Source organism: Tachypleus tridentatus, chromosome 7, assembly GCF_004210375.1.
Source record: "Tachypleus tridentatus isolate NWPU-2018 chromosome 7, ASM421037v1, whole genome shotgun sequence".
NCBI classification, from domain to species: Eukaryota; Metazoa; Arthropoda; class Merostomata; order Xiphosura; family Limulidae; genus Tachypleus; species Tachypleus tridentatus.
Window position 1 is genome coordinate 194,514,978 of NC_134831.1, and position 17,873 is coordinate 194,532,850.

General features: G+C 34.4%; 1 protein-coding gene across 7 annotated transcripts in view; it reads left to right on the top strand.

The window, feature by feature from the left end:
* The window catches only part of LOC143257624 (uncharacterized), a 97,385-nt gene that overhangs the window by 16,950 nt on the left and 62,562 nt on the right, over positions 1-17,873 (top strand). For 6 of the 7 annotated variants that reach the window (XM_076516641.1, XM_076516642.1, XM_076516640.1 and 3 more), the window contains 4 exons: positions 1,193-1,307; positions 5,968-5,994; positions 6,196-7,360; positions 15,982-16,178. In XM_076516641.1, coding sequence (XP_076372756.1) covers positions 1,193-1,307; positions 5,968-5,994; positions 6,196-7,360; positions 15,982-16,157 — 1,483 coding nt within the window. In that variant the 3' untranslated portion in view covers positions 16,158-16,178. The remainder of the gene's footprint in view (positions 1-1,192; positions 1,308-5,967; positions 5,995-6,195; positions 7,361-15,981; positions 16,179-17,873) is intronic. The other variant, XM_076516645.1, reaches the window with a different exon arrangement.

Below are 17,873 nucleotides of genomic sequence, written 5' to 3' on the forward strand. Positions count from 1 at the left end.
ATGATTTATGAGCATAATGAAGTGAGCTATTTATGGTGTAACATACTACTTGTTTTGACAGAAAATGCAGTAATATTTTCCACCATAAATAAATCATTGTGCTTATACATCATTGCTTGCTTGCCAATTATAATATTAGCATAATATACTTTCTCAAACATGTGTTAAACATATTTTATTTTTAACTATTGTTTTGAAATTGATAGATAATTATAATGTTTTAAAATTAGTAGATAATTTTAAACAGTTAAAAAACTGAGGCTAATACTTATTACCTGTGAAAGTTTTGGTCAACACTTGCATAAAGAGAGGCCTGGCTGTAGTAATTTGGCTGAGCTTAATCACTCTCAGTAAAAGTGTGCTAAAGCCATAGAACCGAAGTATTAAATGATACATCAGATAAACATTTTAAATGTGGAATTAATGGTTGTTTACTCTTTTGAAATTATGATACGAATATTCATTGCATTGTTCAGATGTATCTAAATAATTATTTACACTCACTGACTGAGAAATTTGGATTTACTTCATGGCTATCAATAAAAAAAAATTCCCTCTACTTCACATTTGAGAATATATCCCTGTACTTGAAACACTTGCCAAACCTGCATATGTGTGGTCATGTGTAACCTTCAAATAATAGCAGGTATTTTCATCTGTAGCTTGAGTGTGAAAATCTTTTTATATTTTTCAAAACACATTGTTAGTGAAGCATGCTGCCATATTGTGGAGTTTTTTCTCAGATCGTAAAATATTTACTTTATCATTATATTTTTGAGTTGTTTCCATACATTAAGAAGCCTCAGTGCAAAGTAGTAAATGATAAATCCTCTATCTTTCTCAGTATGTCATTTTTTTTGTTTAATGTGCCAATCAAAATTTATTGGATTTTTGTCATCATTAAAAATTTAAATATTATAAAAAACAAATTTTATTGTCACTTTGGCCTGTGTTCAGATATGTCAGTGTGTCGACATAATTCAGAGTACAAATAACCTTAAAGTTTAGGCTGTCAGCCATCATTTATAATTTAGAGTAACTTGTTGCACTCTATTGTGCATAATTAAATGATTTGTGGGCTACTGTACTTTGATACCATTGAAACTGTTTATAGACTACTGTGTATTAATACATTTTTTTGTTTTTTTTAAATTATATTGCTTATGGATTTTGAGAGTACTGATGTTTTCAGGGAGGATGGTAAAGATGGTTTGAAGTTCTACACTGATCCCAATTACTTCTTTGACTTGTGGAGGCAAGAAATGTTAAAAGACACAGAAAGAATCATGCTGGATAAAGGCAAAAAGGTGCAGCTGTCAAATAATTATAGATGTAAAGTGTTCATTGTGTTTAGCATTATGTAATGTAGATTTAAGCCTACAGGTCTTTAAGGTTTGAAGATGAAAGGCTACAAGTAACTTATCTAAATATCATAAAAATTCAGACATGAACTTGTTCATTAGGTCTATGATCAAAACACCTGTAATTTTTGTACAACATTTTGGGTGTCGTAGTTAGTTTGCAACATGCTGCAGGTGTGGTACTGTAATCATTGTGATAAGTCAGAACAGGTGTCTTCCTTATATTTTGATGATATTACCTATTTTCTAATTAGTATAGCTTTAAAAAAAATGTTGAATTGAAAGATGTGTGAAATCAAAGACTAGCAGTTGTACTATTGATTTGCAGATAATAGTTTGTAATGCAAAAAAACTTATTTTTTACCACAGCATTTGAATAATTAATCAGTAATAGGCCATGTGATGTAAACAAATTCATTTTGTTTGTTTTACAGTATAAAATTGTGCAGTAACTTGAATTTGAATTTTGATCACCATTTTCTTGGTTCCAAGAGTTTATTGTTCATATTTACATTTATATAATTGTTTAATATTAGTCTAAATATAGTTTACCATTATGTTTAGTATTTGTTTAAATCTAATGTAACATTATCTGTGCATATTATAAGAACAAAAATGTTGGTGTCTGTCCATTTTCTAACTACTCCTAGGTTAGTGGGCCAACCTTAAGCAAAGGTTATGTTGCTCATATCAAGCATTTATTACCTTTGATGTAAGTTCACATTAACAGTATTCATAGGTGGTACCATGTCGTAATACTGTATCAGATAATTAACTCTCTCAACACAGCTTGGTTAATTTTATTGACCTTGACTTCTTGTACTTGTTTAAAGTTTTTATAGATTTAATACTTCTAACTTTCAATATAGTGTGTATATTTTTACAAAATTTGGCAGTCTTTCACATGCAAAGATTTTTTTGTGAATTATTTTTAATAAACTAAAAGATTTGTCCATGAATATATTGAGTATTTGTTTTGAATAGTTTATATGCAAAGTAATTTTTGTATCAAAATTGAAAATACTTTCAGTCATCTAAAAAATCTTTTATTTTCCTTTGTGTAATTTCTAAAACCTCCTAAGTACATTTTAAATGTTTTTTTTAAGTAAAATTTTATATTTTGTTATATTATCTAACGTATCTCAAATAGGATTTGTCAATTTGACTGAACTTGTAACCACTAAAAAGAAAAATAAATAAATCTAAATTATCTTATTTTCTTTCTAGAATGACTTCAAGTTGTAACACGAAGCTATATTCTTTTATCCTAAGTAGCTTTAAGTTTGTAACAGTATACATCTACTTATAATTAAATGTTATTTATTGCATTTTGAACCAAGTCTCACTGCTGTCTGCCATAGTAAATTATAATTCACTTGGGCCACGTTCTGCTCACATAATGCTATTGCATTACATTACCCATGAGTTACTATAAGCTGCTCGCACAGTTCATGAAATGTTTTTATGATTTATTTTACCTAATCTATTCATAGCTAACCTAAAAAGATATCTGTTTTTGCATGGTAGTTAATTTTATAATACATAAATAAAGGATTAACATGAAAAATACTTACCCAATCTTCTTCTTTTTTTTTCCTATCAGCTGTTGAGAATTCTAGTAATGAAATAAATAATGCACCAAGGAACATAAACTAATAACATACAAAAAGTAGACAGTTTTCTCTAACAATAAATTTTTTCTGGCTTTGTGACAACAGCCATTAAAAATCCATCCAATTCAGAACACAGCATATTGGCTATAGATACTGTATAATTAAACATAAGAGACTATTAATAAATCCTTAAAGAAAGGATGTGACAGGTGGGTGCAGTTGGAGGGGTCTGATTTCCTGTTTGATAGCTCTGTAACCAAGCAGTATTGAAGACTATGAAAGTATGGTTTGTCTGAGAAATTATTACTTTATAGTGAGTGATTTACATTTAATTTTATACTTTTTTGGAGGGGTGGTGGATAAAATAGAGGTGTGTCACTAGGGAAAATTCGGGATTTTTAAAAATATTACCTTGTAGAATTAAGTGCTTAAAACTTGTACAGGGTTAAAATATGGAATATGGGTTATTAGCTAAGATTTTATGCTATAGTACATGGGTATAGCATAAATAAAAAGTAGTTTATTAAAATTTTGAATGCAAGACATTAAAACTTTGTGTTGTTTCCAGTAAAAGGTAACTGGGGCAAGAGAGTTAATACATAAAGTTTTTAGTCCAACTGCTGGTATGAAGAACTGTTTTTTAAGTTACCCCCACTTTCTACCTTTCCACATTGGCCTGTAGGACTTCTACAGCCAATGAACATCTATTAAATAATCACGTGAAACATTATGAAAAGATACCTGGAGCTTGGTATTGAAAGCTGGTAACAGAAAGTACCCTCACCGCTACTACGTTGACCACTATAAAGTCACTCTGACCATCAAACAGTGTATACCGTATTTTAAGTATATATGAGGTCTGTTAAAAAAATACGCAGACTGTTTGAATTGCGCGGCTCCAGTTGGTTCCAGTGGAATCTGCTTGGTGTCGCTAGGTTCGCACAGATCAGCTGATTACGACGCCATTTCCCGATTGCAGATATCTTCAATTGTGTATTAGCTACGCGGTTTTAAGTGAAGTGCGATTTTTTCGTTTGGCGGATTTCAGAATGAATGACCTGAAGGAGCAACGACTTGCTGTGAAATTTTGTGTTAAACTTGGAAAATCTGCGACTGAAACTTTTGCTATGCTTAACACGGCTTACGGTGATGTTGCTATGAAGCGTACGGCATGTTTCAAGTGGCATGAACGTTTTAAGGATGGTCGACAGTCCATTGAAGATGATGAGCGTTCTGGACGTCCTTCCACGTCAACTGACGACCCACACGTCGACAAAATCAACACCCTGGTACGGGCAAATCGACGTCTGACTGTTAGGGAGCTTGCTGAAGAGTTTGGAATATCAGTTGGATCTTGTTACGAGATTTTGACTGAAAAATTGAAGATGCATCGCGTTGCTGCGAAATGTGTGCCTCAGAACTCGTGCGTTTTTGGCCAAACACTCGATCACTGTTCTTCCCCACCCCCCTACTCACCTGACCTTGCTCCTTGCGATGTTTTCTTGTTCCCCAAACTCAAAAGACCCTTGAAAGGAAGAAGATTTGAGACGATTCCTGAGATTAAGGCAAATCCGACGAAGGAGCTGGAGGACATTACAAAAGAAGCGTACCAGGACTGTTTCAACAAGTGGAAACACCGTTGGGATAAGTGTTTGTGCGTTAGGGAGGAGAGTACCTTGAAGGGGTCCCAGACCTGTAACTTCTAAATAAAGTACATTTTGTTTTATGACGTCAGTCCGTGTATTTTTTGAACAGCCCTCGTATATATATATTGAGTTACTTAAGCTTATACAAAACATTTTGTGAGGTAGTAATGTATACTGTAATAATATGTTATAAATATATTGCATGAAAGTTAGGATTTATAACAGCATCCATCCCCACATTTTTTAAAGTTCATAACCTAGACAGTGGACAGGTACCTCAGCTTGTGTTTAATATTAGTACACATGTTGTGTACCATTATGTTTAATATTAGTCAGAATATAGAACAGCATTATGTTTGTTGATAGTTTAAATATAATCCTCATTAGCACACCTGGGTCCACTTGGAACCCCAACTACTTTCACAGTATAAGTTGTTTGAGAGTAACACATCAAAGTAGTACAGCATCATTTGATCTGTTTACTTAACATTGTGGTAATCATGTATTTGCATCTAATTCCTCAACACGTTTTCTGTGATAACTGCTTATAATGTCCTATTTTATAGAAACCATGTTTGATAATTGTTAAAAGTAACCTGCCCATAGGGTTTTCAATCCATAGCCTACTATTAAGGATACATTTGTGTTGGAGTCTGGTTGGACCCCATGTGACCTGCAGTGTACACTTTCTTTGAGTTTAATTTAGCAATACTGTGGATAATGACTTTGAATATAGAAGCATAATAAAACATTGTCATTTATTTTGATGCACTGTTTGTACAAAGAATAGTTTAATACTGACTGAGGAATAATGTCATTTTGTAATTTCTTAATTTGTCAACTTATTTGCTCAAGAATACATATGTTTATGTTGTTCACATTGTATGCTAAACCCTAATAGAAGTTATAGAGCAATTGGTTTTTGGAATTTCAATCCAGAGCTTACTAAAAGGTAACTTTGTGCTGTGGTTCAGCTGGATCTAGGTGTTCCACAACATAACTTCTTAAAGGTGTACAAGTGAGGGTTAATATTAGTCTAAATACAGTGCACAGTTGTGTTTAATATTATTCAAAACATGCTACAGCATTGTGTTTAAACAAAGCCAAAGACAGCACTCACAGCTGTTTATTGATTTAAGTAGTTATTTTTAGTGGGTTCTTTTTATGCTTTGAGTAGTAATTTTTAAATTAGTAACTTTGTACCTTACATTTGTTGTATTTCTGAAGACTGTAGATTTTTCATTGGTACAAAATGTATATAATGAAATGTGTTCAGTGTTAAGTTTATCAAAGTAAAATGTATTCTTAATGTAAGCACTAAAATGTATTATTTGTTAAATTTCCTAGCAAGCTCATGGGAAGGATGGAATTGAGGCAAGTAATATAAGTGTTAATACTTCTGAATTGAAATTTGTGATTGTTTGTGTTTAGTTTGTTTTTTTTGAAGTATTAAGGCTTCAAACTAATTTTTGTTCTCTTTGTTTTTGGACTTGATTGTAGTCTTTATCACATATTAGTCATTAAAAAAAAAGGGAAGGGTTAGAAAACTGTAGTTTAATTTGCTTTATATAATAGCCGCATCGACCTCGTCCAGAAGGAAAAAGACACAAAAAGGTTCGGCAACCTCACAACACAAGGGAGAAGTTTCGCCAGTTAGCAACAGCTCATGAATTCATTGACAAAACTGCTAACTACTCCCAGATTCATTATACCAGTTTAGTGACAAGACAATCAAGCATGCCTCATGAGGGTGTTGATCAAGGGTGTCCTTTGAGACCCAGTAGTTTGGAAATACATGCTTATGTATCTGGTAAAGAACAGGGTAGTCCTACACATCGTTACCCCCCACCACCTCCAGCATATACAGAACGTCCTCAGTCATCTCGACAGCAATATGTTTCTCCACCCCCTTACAGTGTAATGTCCCCAGACCACTTTGGAAATTCGGTTGGTGGTACACCAACAAGACAAGCTAATCGTGTTAGCACTATGAGGCCATCTCAACCACCTCCTGCTCCACCAGTGTGTGGTTCTTTAAGTTCTAGTGGTACATCCACACCAACCATCTCTGAAGGAGGTACACCATCTAGTGGTGCTGGAAGGTATAGGGCTTCTAGCCATTCCAGGGAGAACCTTCCCCCTCCTCCTCCCCCACCAGAAGGTATACTAACTAATGGTGGGCCATCAAACTACATGGTTCAGAAGGTGTTACAGAATCAAGGACCTGGGGGATCTGCGCCTCATTCACCAACACACAATAATATTCAGTCTGGAGGGTCATGGCACAGTACTCCCACTCATCACCCTCATCTGATGAATCACTTATCAAATTCTCAAGCACACAGTCGTGAGCACACGCCTACTCCTGAAATCCAGCCAGGAACACTAGAACATCTCGACCTTCCTCCTCCCCCACCAACCCCAACACCTCACATGGTTGAGGATCAAACAGCTCCTTCCCCTCTTCCTCCACCACCCCCAGTCTTAAATGGAGGAGATAGTTTACCACCCCCTCCTCCTCCTCTCCCACCACTTGAAATTCTTCCTGATGGACCTATAATGAATGGAGATGTTTTATCTCTAGCAAACAGAATTTCAGAAATGGTATCATTGTCATCTGAGTCAACTAGCACAGCTTCTAGCAACAGTAAAGTCAGTGAAACAAAGGATGTTAAACCCAAGCTGGCTCCTACAGCACAGTCAGATGCTAGAAGTGACCTTCTGGCTGCTATCAGGGAAGGTAGGTTGAAAAATGATTAATTACTTGAGAATTTCTTTTTCTTGTTTACTTCTTTTTGTTGCAACTTCAGAATTGGCATGTGGTTCCATATGAAACTTTATTATGTAAGAAACGTTGTAATTAAAGTTTACTTTTATTGGTATTGTATAGAAATGATTCTATGGCTGTGTCGTAGTTAATACTTTGTTATATCTGGTTCTGCTGCTTGTTTTGTTTTTTAAGAGTTTCTTGTACACATGTAACTAAAAAAGACCATTATAAATTGTGTGGTATAGAATATTTATTACTCCTTTTAATGCAATGCCCCCAAACTGTTATAGATGGTGCAGCATATTTGTTACATTATTGTTCAATGTAAAGTGCATTTGCAAGATAAAATGCCCTTTTGTTATATCTGAATAAATGGTAAAAACATTCAGTTTTTGGTTGTGTTTTGTACTTCTTTTCATGCTATTTGATGCTGTAAAATTTTCCCACAATTCATAAGAAAGAACCTATAATCTCAATTAGTAAAGTGTTGTGTAAGTGTTGCATATTATTATTTATTGTGTTGTAATATTTAATACTATATTAATCATTTTAGAAGAGTACAAAATGGTCTTAAAACACTGTAAACACTATTTACTGTAAGTATTTGTCTGTTGTCAGTTTCTTTTCTTTGTCTACACAAGTTACATAACTGAGCAACTCTTTTCTTAAATCAGCTAATAATAATATCACATAATATCTTTAAATTTCTTACTGGTTAATATGTTAGTGTTTGAGGAAAAAGGCTTTTGTTGTTACTAATGTAATACTGTTTCCAATTTGCCTGAACAGTTACTGACTGTGAAAGTTATGTACTTAAAATTTAAAGACATTAAATGCTGTACAAGTTTTTGTGTATATTACATCTGTTGATGGCTGCATTTGAAATGGTAGACACACTCGAAAAATAAAAAATCCTTTCCAGCGAAAATAGTTTACCTTGTGACAGAATGTCTTTACATTTTAAAAACAGTATAAAAGTCTGTATTTTCTTTCATACTCATTCATATCTGCTTTCCAGGTATATGAACCTATTTCTCCTGTTAGTATTACTTACCTATTACTCCTTTAAGTTGAAATATTCCTAGTCCACTGTGGAGTGTATAATATAGCATACATTTTTCTCCTTTACATTGCAGTATCTCCAGACTGTTATAAATTATATAGTGTACTTATCTTACAAATCAGTTCCTAAACCAGGGGTGGACATTCCATTTTTTCTCTAGTAACTTGTATGAGACCAAATACTTGTGATCTAGTATCACTTACTATGGTGTCAAGTCACCAGTAATACAGTATCACACACAAAAACACTTGACATAACTGGTCTAAATGCCACTGTGACTAAGAAACAAATGTACAAGTTCTTCAAATATAATTGTTTATCCAGGGATTTTGTTTATTGTATGTTATTAGCATATGACCTGTAAGAAATGATGTGGCAAGTACCACTACAGCCACCCCATAGTATACCCTTTACTAAACATTACATTTCATAGCTAACTGAAATAAATAAATTTTGCAAGATCAAGCTTGATCAACAAAAGAGGCATAAAAGTATAGTCAAATCTGTCAAACATTGGTAAATTCCTTTGTGAGCCAGTCAGGGTTGTGATTAATCTTGAAATGAGTTTGCAGAATATTCATGGAATAATTATTATTAACAATCAGATTAATAACTTCTAATATATAGAAAAGCCAGGGAGTTTTATTAAGATTACATTCCAACAATGGTTTTTATTTCATGTTGCCTAGCAACAAAATTATAACCTAATAACGTTGTTAGCCTAGGTAATGAAAGTGTAAAATGAAATGGATAGATGACGACAACAACAACAACAAAATCTTAATTTAGTTTTTCTGCTGATGAAAGAGGTTTTTTTAATTAAAAATGACGGTGATATAATAAAAAATGGCTTAACTCAGAAAGAATTTAAGTTTAAAATTGAATTGATATTTTTCTTTCATTATAAGTTTTATACACTTGAATCTGGGTTAAGTGATCCCACACTACTTTGGCTTATACCAACACTCACTACACTTATAAGGTTTTAATGGCCCCATTGCACCCCTGTCACTAAAACAGTAGTGGTGGATATACAATAATCAAACTGTTCTATCTGGATAAATGCATTTTGTCTTTTCTGACTACTCAGTGATGACGAGAAACCCACTTGTTGAGAAATTTATATGCAAAAATGGCTCATTTGGGCTGAGAAAACACTTTTACATAGAAGAGCGAACAACGTTTCGACCTTCTTCGGTCATCGTCAGGTTCACAAAGAAAGAGGTAACTGACCGGAAGCTGACCACATGTTTGAAAGGGGTTGTGTAACTGTGTGTCGAAATGTAGAGGGCGGTATTAATGTTTGAATATATAATTTTATTTATTTTATTAATATAGGTATAAAGGCGTTCCTTTATATTGGTTTATTTTGGGTTTAAGTTGTTGTATAAGTAAGGCTTCTTTAATTTTGCATTTGTTTATGTTTGTTTCTTTATTTAGTATTTGAGTGTTTTCTATGGTTATGTTGTGTTTATTTGACTTGCAGTGTTTGAAAACGTGTGAAGGTGACTTTTATGTTCTTTGAATCTGGTTTCCATTTTCTACTTGTTTCTCAATATAGAAGTCGTGGCAGTTATCACATTGTATTTTATAAATAATGTTGGTGTGGTGTTTGTCAGTGTAGTTTTACATAGTATAGACCTCAGTTTTGTGCGGGTTTTGAATAAATTTGGTATTAATTGGAATGTCATATTTTGTTACTAATTTTTGCCAAATGTTGGTTATTTGTTTGCTGATGTCAGGAATGTATGGTATACAGCAGTATATGGTTTCGTGATTTTTTGATTCGTGAGATATATTTACTTTAGTTGGTTGATTTTGCTTTCTGTCTAGGTGTGTGCATTATAATGTTTTCTACGGTTTGTGGAGGAAACTTATTGGTGTTGATGAAGTATCGTTTTATTTTGTCTAATTCATCGTTAATTTTATCTGGTGAGCATAGTTTTATGGCTGTGTTTATTTGGTTTCTTAGTATGTTGAGTTTTTGTTTTGTTTCATGTGCTGAGTCCCAAGGAATGTATAGTCCAGTATGGGTGATTTTTGATTGGATTTCTGTTTGAAATTGTGTATCAGTTCTTGTAATTTTGAGGTTAAGAAATGATATTTGATTGTTTTCTTCCTGTTCACATGTGAAGTTGATGTTGGGATGTATAGAGTTAATGTGATTGAAAAATTAAGTATGTGTTCTGTAGATTTGAATCCCAACGTGTCATCTACATATCTGTACCAGTATAGTGGTGGATGTAATGCTGTGTTAATTGCTTGTGTTTCAACTTGTGTCATAAAAATATTGGCTAGAACTGGTGATACTGGGTTGCCCATGCTTAGGCCATTTGTTTGTATATAGTTTGGTTGTTGAACATGAAGTTTGTCTTTATCGTGGTGAATTCTATGAGGGTTGCTAACTGGTTACTGGGAATTTCTATAGTTGGGTTAGGGTCTCGGATATAGAGTTCTAAGGCTATCTTGCAGGCTTCAGTGGTTGGAACTTCTGTAAAGAGGGATATAACATCGAAACTGGCCATTAAGGCTTTATGATTAAGTTGATTTAGATTAGACTTTAAATTAAAAGAGTCTTTGATAAATGAGCTGGCTGATGTTACATATTTGGAGAATGCCCATGCTATGTATTTACCAAGGTTGTAATTAAGCGATTCATATGTGGACATTATTGGTCGTAATGGACAATCTGGTTTATGAGGTTTGGGGATGCCGTATATTTGCGGTGTCGCGTGAGTTGGTTTTACGTAGGTAGGAATAAAGTGTTTGTGAAATTGTGTTGGCTTTTTTCATTTGTAGTAGTAATTTGTTCAGTTCGTCTCGTGTGTCTTTGTTGGATTTGTGTGTATTGGTTTAAATTTGTTAGTGTCTGATAGGATGTTATTCATTTTTGGATGTATTCATTCGTGTTCATTATGACTATAGCGTTACCTTTATCTGCTTTTAGAATTTTTATGTTTTTGTCTTGTTTTAGGTTTTTAATGCAATTAATGTATCTTTTTGTAAGGTTGTTTTTCAGTTTTCTGTTTTGTGAAATTATGTTGATGGTTTTGTGAGAAAATTCTTTGAAAAAATCGTTTAAGATGTTGTTTTTAGGTGTTTCTGGAAAATATAAATTTGTAATTTTACCTGGGAAGTTTGGCTGTTGGATGTCAATAAAATTATCTAAGTTGTCTTCTTTCTGTTGGTTGTTTTTGGTTGTTTTCTTGTTTTTGTTCTCTGTAGAAAGTATCACAAGTCTCCTGGCTAGGTCTTCTAAACATGTTTTGATTTCTATGGTTGGAATGTACCTAGGTGCTATAGAAACAACTACTTAACAAAAGGACTCAACTTATACTGCTATACTGCAGTGCAATCAAGTTTTTCTCTAACATACATAAAAGCTGGTGTGTGTCACACCATGAATTATTTCTAGAAACAGCAGTAGTCAGAAAATTTATATGCAAAAGGACTCAACTTCGCTATAGCACCTAGGTACATTCTTAATTGCTTATGTTGTAAAAGTGCAGACAATGGCCATTATTTTCTTCATAAGAAAATAATTTTGCTTTTGTGACCCGAATAATGAAATTTAGAAATTAACCTATTTTCTATGTAAAAACGGGCAAACTTGCACATTTTCTTTTACATAAGGTATGTATAAAACAACATATGAATCGTATTTTTACTAAAGTTATACAAAAATGTATAGAAGGGAGTAGTTTTTCGAGATTTGTGACTGTAATGTAAATCACTTTCATGTATCAGCCCCCAAATATAGTCTCCCATCATGTTTTCTTTATACTTTCCTTGGTAGTAGCATTCATAGTCCAGTATATCTTGGTGGAAGCACCTGCCTTGCTCCTGTGAGTATGCTCCCATGTTTTCGTTGAATTTATCAAGATGAGTGTCAAGGACATGGACTTTCAGGGACATCCTGCAGCCCATTTTGTCATAGTTCTTCACCAGAGCCTCAACCAGTTCTACATAATTTTTGGCCTTGTAATTGCTCAAGAATCCCCGAACCGCTGCGACAAAACTTGATCCAATCATCATCTGTAAGCTATCAAAAGACAACGGTGTAGCAGCAGTAACTGACTGTATTATACAAGCAGCTGCTCAATGTATTCCTGAAACCTTGACACGTTTTCCACTATATTCTCGTCTGTGGTGGAATCTTGTCTGCCACATGGCCTGGAAGGCTCAAAAATGAGCCTCAGATACTTTCTATAGATATCCCACATTCTTGAACTGCATCGCTTTCTAGTAGGCCGGTGCACATGCTCGATGGATAAGACGCCAAAGTCAGAAGGAATCTTGGATTAAGTTCACAACCAGTATATCTTCTACCACCAGTTCCAAAGTCATATGGGACAAGATTTGAAAGGTCAGTGGAAAGTATAATTTTGTCCTCCTCTCGATCTTGCTCTTTGATGGCCAGGACGTAGCTGATACCTGGAGTATAGCTGATACGCCGATGAAAGCTTTTGCTGGGTATGTAGCACTTCTGCTTCTTCCTCCACCTTCTTAGCCATCAAGACTCAGGCAGAATGATCACCTCTTGTCTTTCAAGGTGATTGTCTCTATGACTATAATTGTCCCTTCACATTGGTGGAACTTAAATGGCCCTTCAGCGGTCTGGCAGTACATCGGTTGAATCTGGTGATATACACCATGACATACTGTGTTGTCTATCTCCTCTTGCTATTTTTCTGATTATTTTTAACCAGATTTGGCAGAAGGATATTTTTCCTCATGCCTGGTGCCAGGCTGTTGCCCTACCTTTCTCTAAGCCTGGGAAGAATTCCAAGATTCCTTCAGACTATCGTCCAATTGCTTTTATGAACTGTTTCTGTAAGACCTTAGAGAGGATGATTAATGCTTGTTTTGTTTGGTTCCTTGAATCAAACAACCTCCTCTCGCGCCCACCCAATGTGGGTTCCAGCGACAGTGCTCCACCGTGGACCACCTCATTCGACTTGAAACGTCAATCGGAGAAACCTTTCTCAAACGACAATATCTTTTATGAATATTCTTTGACATTGAGAAGGCTTGTGACCCAAGATGGAGGTATGGCAGTTTGCGAGACCCCCATATATATTGGTTAAGTGGCCATTTGCTCATTTTTATTAAGTGTTTAATGGACAGAAGATTCCATGTTTGTGTGGGTTCGACAATTTCATGTTCGTTTCTAGAGGAACTTGGAGTTCCTCAGGGCTGTGTTTTGAGTGTCTCACTTTTCAGTATAAAAAATTAATGCAATCGCTGAACAACTCCCTCTCATGTCAGTTGTCGAACATGAGGTATATTGAGCAGCAGCTACAGACTGCCCTCATTTGTTTATTGAAGTGGAACACAGGAAACAGCTTTCACTTCTCTCTTTTTAAAACTGTTTGCATGCACTTTTGCCACAACAGGGTATTCACCCTGATCCTGAACTCTATATCAGTGAAGTTGTGGTCTCTGAGACAAAGTTCTTGGGGCTTGTCTTTGACCATAGTAGCAAATGATAGTTTGGAAAATATGTACCTTACATTGCAATTAAATTTTGTATTGTGGAAACAGATATTTCCTACGATGTATCTATTTTTCTGACTGCAATTGCCAAATGCAGTGTCAATGAGGTATGATCGAGTTGAAGCCTCTTGTTTTAAGTTTAAAATTATTTTAAAAATGTTTTCCTTAATTTTTGTTAGTTTACAATACTTGTGATTTCAAGACTTGAATGTGTTTTTCTGAAGTGCTACTCTTGTGTTAGATTTTATTTAATTTTCACCAGAAACTTGTAGTAATTCTCAACTTTCAGCAAATTACTCGGAGATCTTTCTGGGGTACACAAGAACATGTGAAAAGTACTAAAAACAACAAAAATTCTGTGCTTCAAAAGTGGAGATCAGTTTCTGTGAGTTATCAAAATGTTCCACTGGCCAGCACTAGAGATCAGTATTGTGAATTACATATAAATATCGATTGTATTGATATGGATTATGTTAAGTAATTTGTTAATTAAAATAACATTTAAATCAATTAATCTTGCAAAATAATCAAGAATAATTCAAATATTGCCATTATGATTTTTTTTTATTTCTAGTTAATTCAAGATTCTTCTTAAATAAACAAGTTTCTTCGATAATGAAAGTAATCAACAAATTATAACAAGTTTCCTGTTCTTGCTATTTTTGATTATTCTGAACTACACAAGTCTCTGGTAAAAATTATTGGTTAGTTGCATGTAATCAGTAGACTTGTTGGACGACTTCTTGATAAGCATACTCCACTAATCTGCGAGCTCTGTCTAGCACTTAGCATTTGTGTATTGTTAGCTGATAATTAAATTACATCTTTATTTACCTTTATATTAATACAGACCACTCTGTTTCTGTGAAACAACTCATAGGCACCAGGGGTACAATACAGGCTCAAAATTCTGACTGGGGTACATTGCATTAAAAAGTTGGGAACTGCTACCTTAACACACTAGTGTCATCTCAACCCAAGTAGGTAGGAAAAAATACCAAATTAGCTTAGATCAAGGTGTCAGCTATCACACTTCTGTGTTTACTTCTCACAACTTTGTATACCAGGTGGGAACCCTTTTCATCAAGAAGTATAAATAGTAATAATAATAATAATAATTAAAAAAATTAAGCTTCCAACATATTTTTTTTTCATTCTACCTTCACAATTTTACATGACAAAGATGAAACCAAATAGGTCAGGTAATGAGTTGTTTGTCACTGAATTGATTTATTAACCACCTTCTTTCTTTCTTTCTTTTTTGCTTTTCATGACACTGTCTTTTTGTTTTCCAAGAGAAGCTGTTGGAAGAGGAGAAGTAACCAACTTAAGTCCAAATTTATCACTTAATATTTAGTGTTTTGTTATATTGGCTTTTTTGTGCTAACTCTTAAAATTTGTCAGTTAAGCTGTTTCATGGGAACATTTAAAATGTGTTTGGATCCCAGTTACTTAATTCAGGATAAAATTCCTGGTATCTTGCATTTTCATCTTGTTTTTTAACAAGCACTAATTTAAGCTTTTTGAAATGTTAAGCCTAGATTGGTAGAAAACAGGATTCCTTTGTAAATTTTTCGTAACTAGTGATTTGAAACTCTTCATAACTTCTGCCAGAATTGCTAAGGAATTGTTAATTGATACCATGTAATGAGAGGTCCATTGTTTCCAGTGAGAACAGTAGGACTAAGGGACACAAATATCAACATGAGTTGTCTTCAGCTAAGACAGTTGTATTTTTCTATCAGGGTTGTGTAGGAAGTGAACTTGTTAGTTTAAGAGAAAGCTTTACAGGTATATGAATGATAAGTACCAGCTTTGAGATTTTTTAAAAATTAATTTATTAATAGCTTTAGATTAGTTTAGAGGATGGGACACCTGAAATTAACCAGAAGGTCCCACATTGTCCTAAAACATTGTTATATTTAGTCCATAGAGATAATTTTTACTCCACAAGAACTTGTGATAGGAAATAAAGCTTTTTAAAATGAAATGTACATCTGAACAATGTTTACTGAATTTTTGTTCTTTTCAGGAATTAAGCTGCGGAGGGTGGAAGACATCAAACAAAAAGAAGTGGAGAAAGCTGCTCCACTTCATGATGTAGCATCAATTTTGGCAAGACGTGTTGCCATTGAGTTCTCTGATTCCGAGTCAGAGTCAGAGAGTGAGTATGACAGTGATATCTGGAATGATGAGACAGAGTGCTGAGAAAGGGCTTATGAAGCAAAGGTGAGTAAACAAGCTCTATTTTCAATCATAGAAAACACTGGAACACATTTTATTTTTCTGTAAAACGATTTTAATGCATGTTGATACTTGTCATTTACTACTTTTATGGAATGTTGGTGTTGCCAAAAGTAAATATCTGAAATTACAAATATAAGATATATTTCCTGTAAAGAATGGGTAAGTATTATCATGTTTAAATTGATTAAATGTGCAAACTGTGTTGGGACAGTTACAAAACAGTTACATTAATTAGTAGAAAGTAGCTTCTTTTAACTTTTCACGACCTGAGTGGATGCCACTAGTATCTGGCCGAAAATCATGATTTACTCATTGTATGGTGTCAGCATCCTATGACACTTGGGTCTCTTTGCCGGGGCCCAGCATAGCCAAGCATGTTAAGGTGTGCGACTCATAATCTGAGGGTTGCGGGTTCGCATCTTCATCGTGCCAAACATGCTAGCCCTTTCAGCTGTGGGGGCGTTATAATGTGACGGTCATCTCACTATTTATTGGTAAAAGAGTAGCCCAACAGTTGGTGGTGGGTGGTGATGACTAGCTGCCTTTCCTCTAGTCTTACAGTGCTAAATTAGGGATGGCTAGCACAGATAGCCCTCGAGTAGCTTTGTGCGAAACTAAAAAAACAAACAAACTCTTTGGCTGAAAATTAATCCAAACCCTGCTATCATATATACAAAATTAAGAAAATTTAACATTTTTGAGATACGCTGACAATTGTTAGGAGGTTTTAAAATTAATTCTGACAGAACTTGCAAAAATTATGGGTTAAAGAGTTAAAATACAGGTATGTTTTTCTGGAAAATTGGAAAAAAAATATGGTTTGGTTCATTTGGCTATTGAAGTTTATCATTTTTGATGTTAGACAAAATTTTTTAGTTTTGTTCTTTAATCCTTTACATTTTTGTGAGAGCAAGTTTTTTTTCTTCAGTATTTAACTGCATGATACTTAGAAGTTGCTTTGCACTGAATTACTAAATCTACATAGACTATACAAGAGTTAATTTAGAAACATTTCTAAAGTAATATTCTATGAAAATACATGAATTATAATTGCATGATAGTGAACCTAACACCACAATGAGTTAAATAAGTATATGAAATTGTTGGTACTTGATGAAAGTCCATTATTATGGAATTGTCTGGTAAATCACTGTACTTTGTACTCGACTTGTACTTGCTCACATCCACTGTAGTTCCAAGTCACTTTAGTTTGATATTAATTTTGTAAAGATGTAAAAGCAATCCATTAAACATGGAAGGATCAACTTGATATTATTAAGGACTTTTATTATTATCATGAATAATGGAATTTCTTTGATGCCCATCAGTGTGGATTCCTCTACGTGGTGAAGGGACTTCCCAGGGAAGGTTCTTTTCTTTCAGTTTACCTCCTCTGGGATCTAAACATCCACCCACATGTTTGCCATGCATGGTGACTCGTGAAGGGGAGGAGAGGATCCTAGTGGTTGAGTGGTCCAACCCTAACACACCACTTTGACCTTGAATTCCTGTAGACAGGCGGGTGGCCTTGGAGTGGCTCACCCTAGAGTCAGTTGACTGGTCCACTTGGGCTAGGGTTAACAAAGTACCAGTGTTGGATGTTCTCAACAGGTGTTGTGGACATTGTATCTGATGCTGGTGTTTGGGTATAATGCTCATGAAACCCTGGCATTGCTG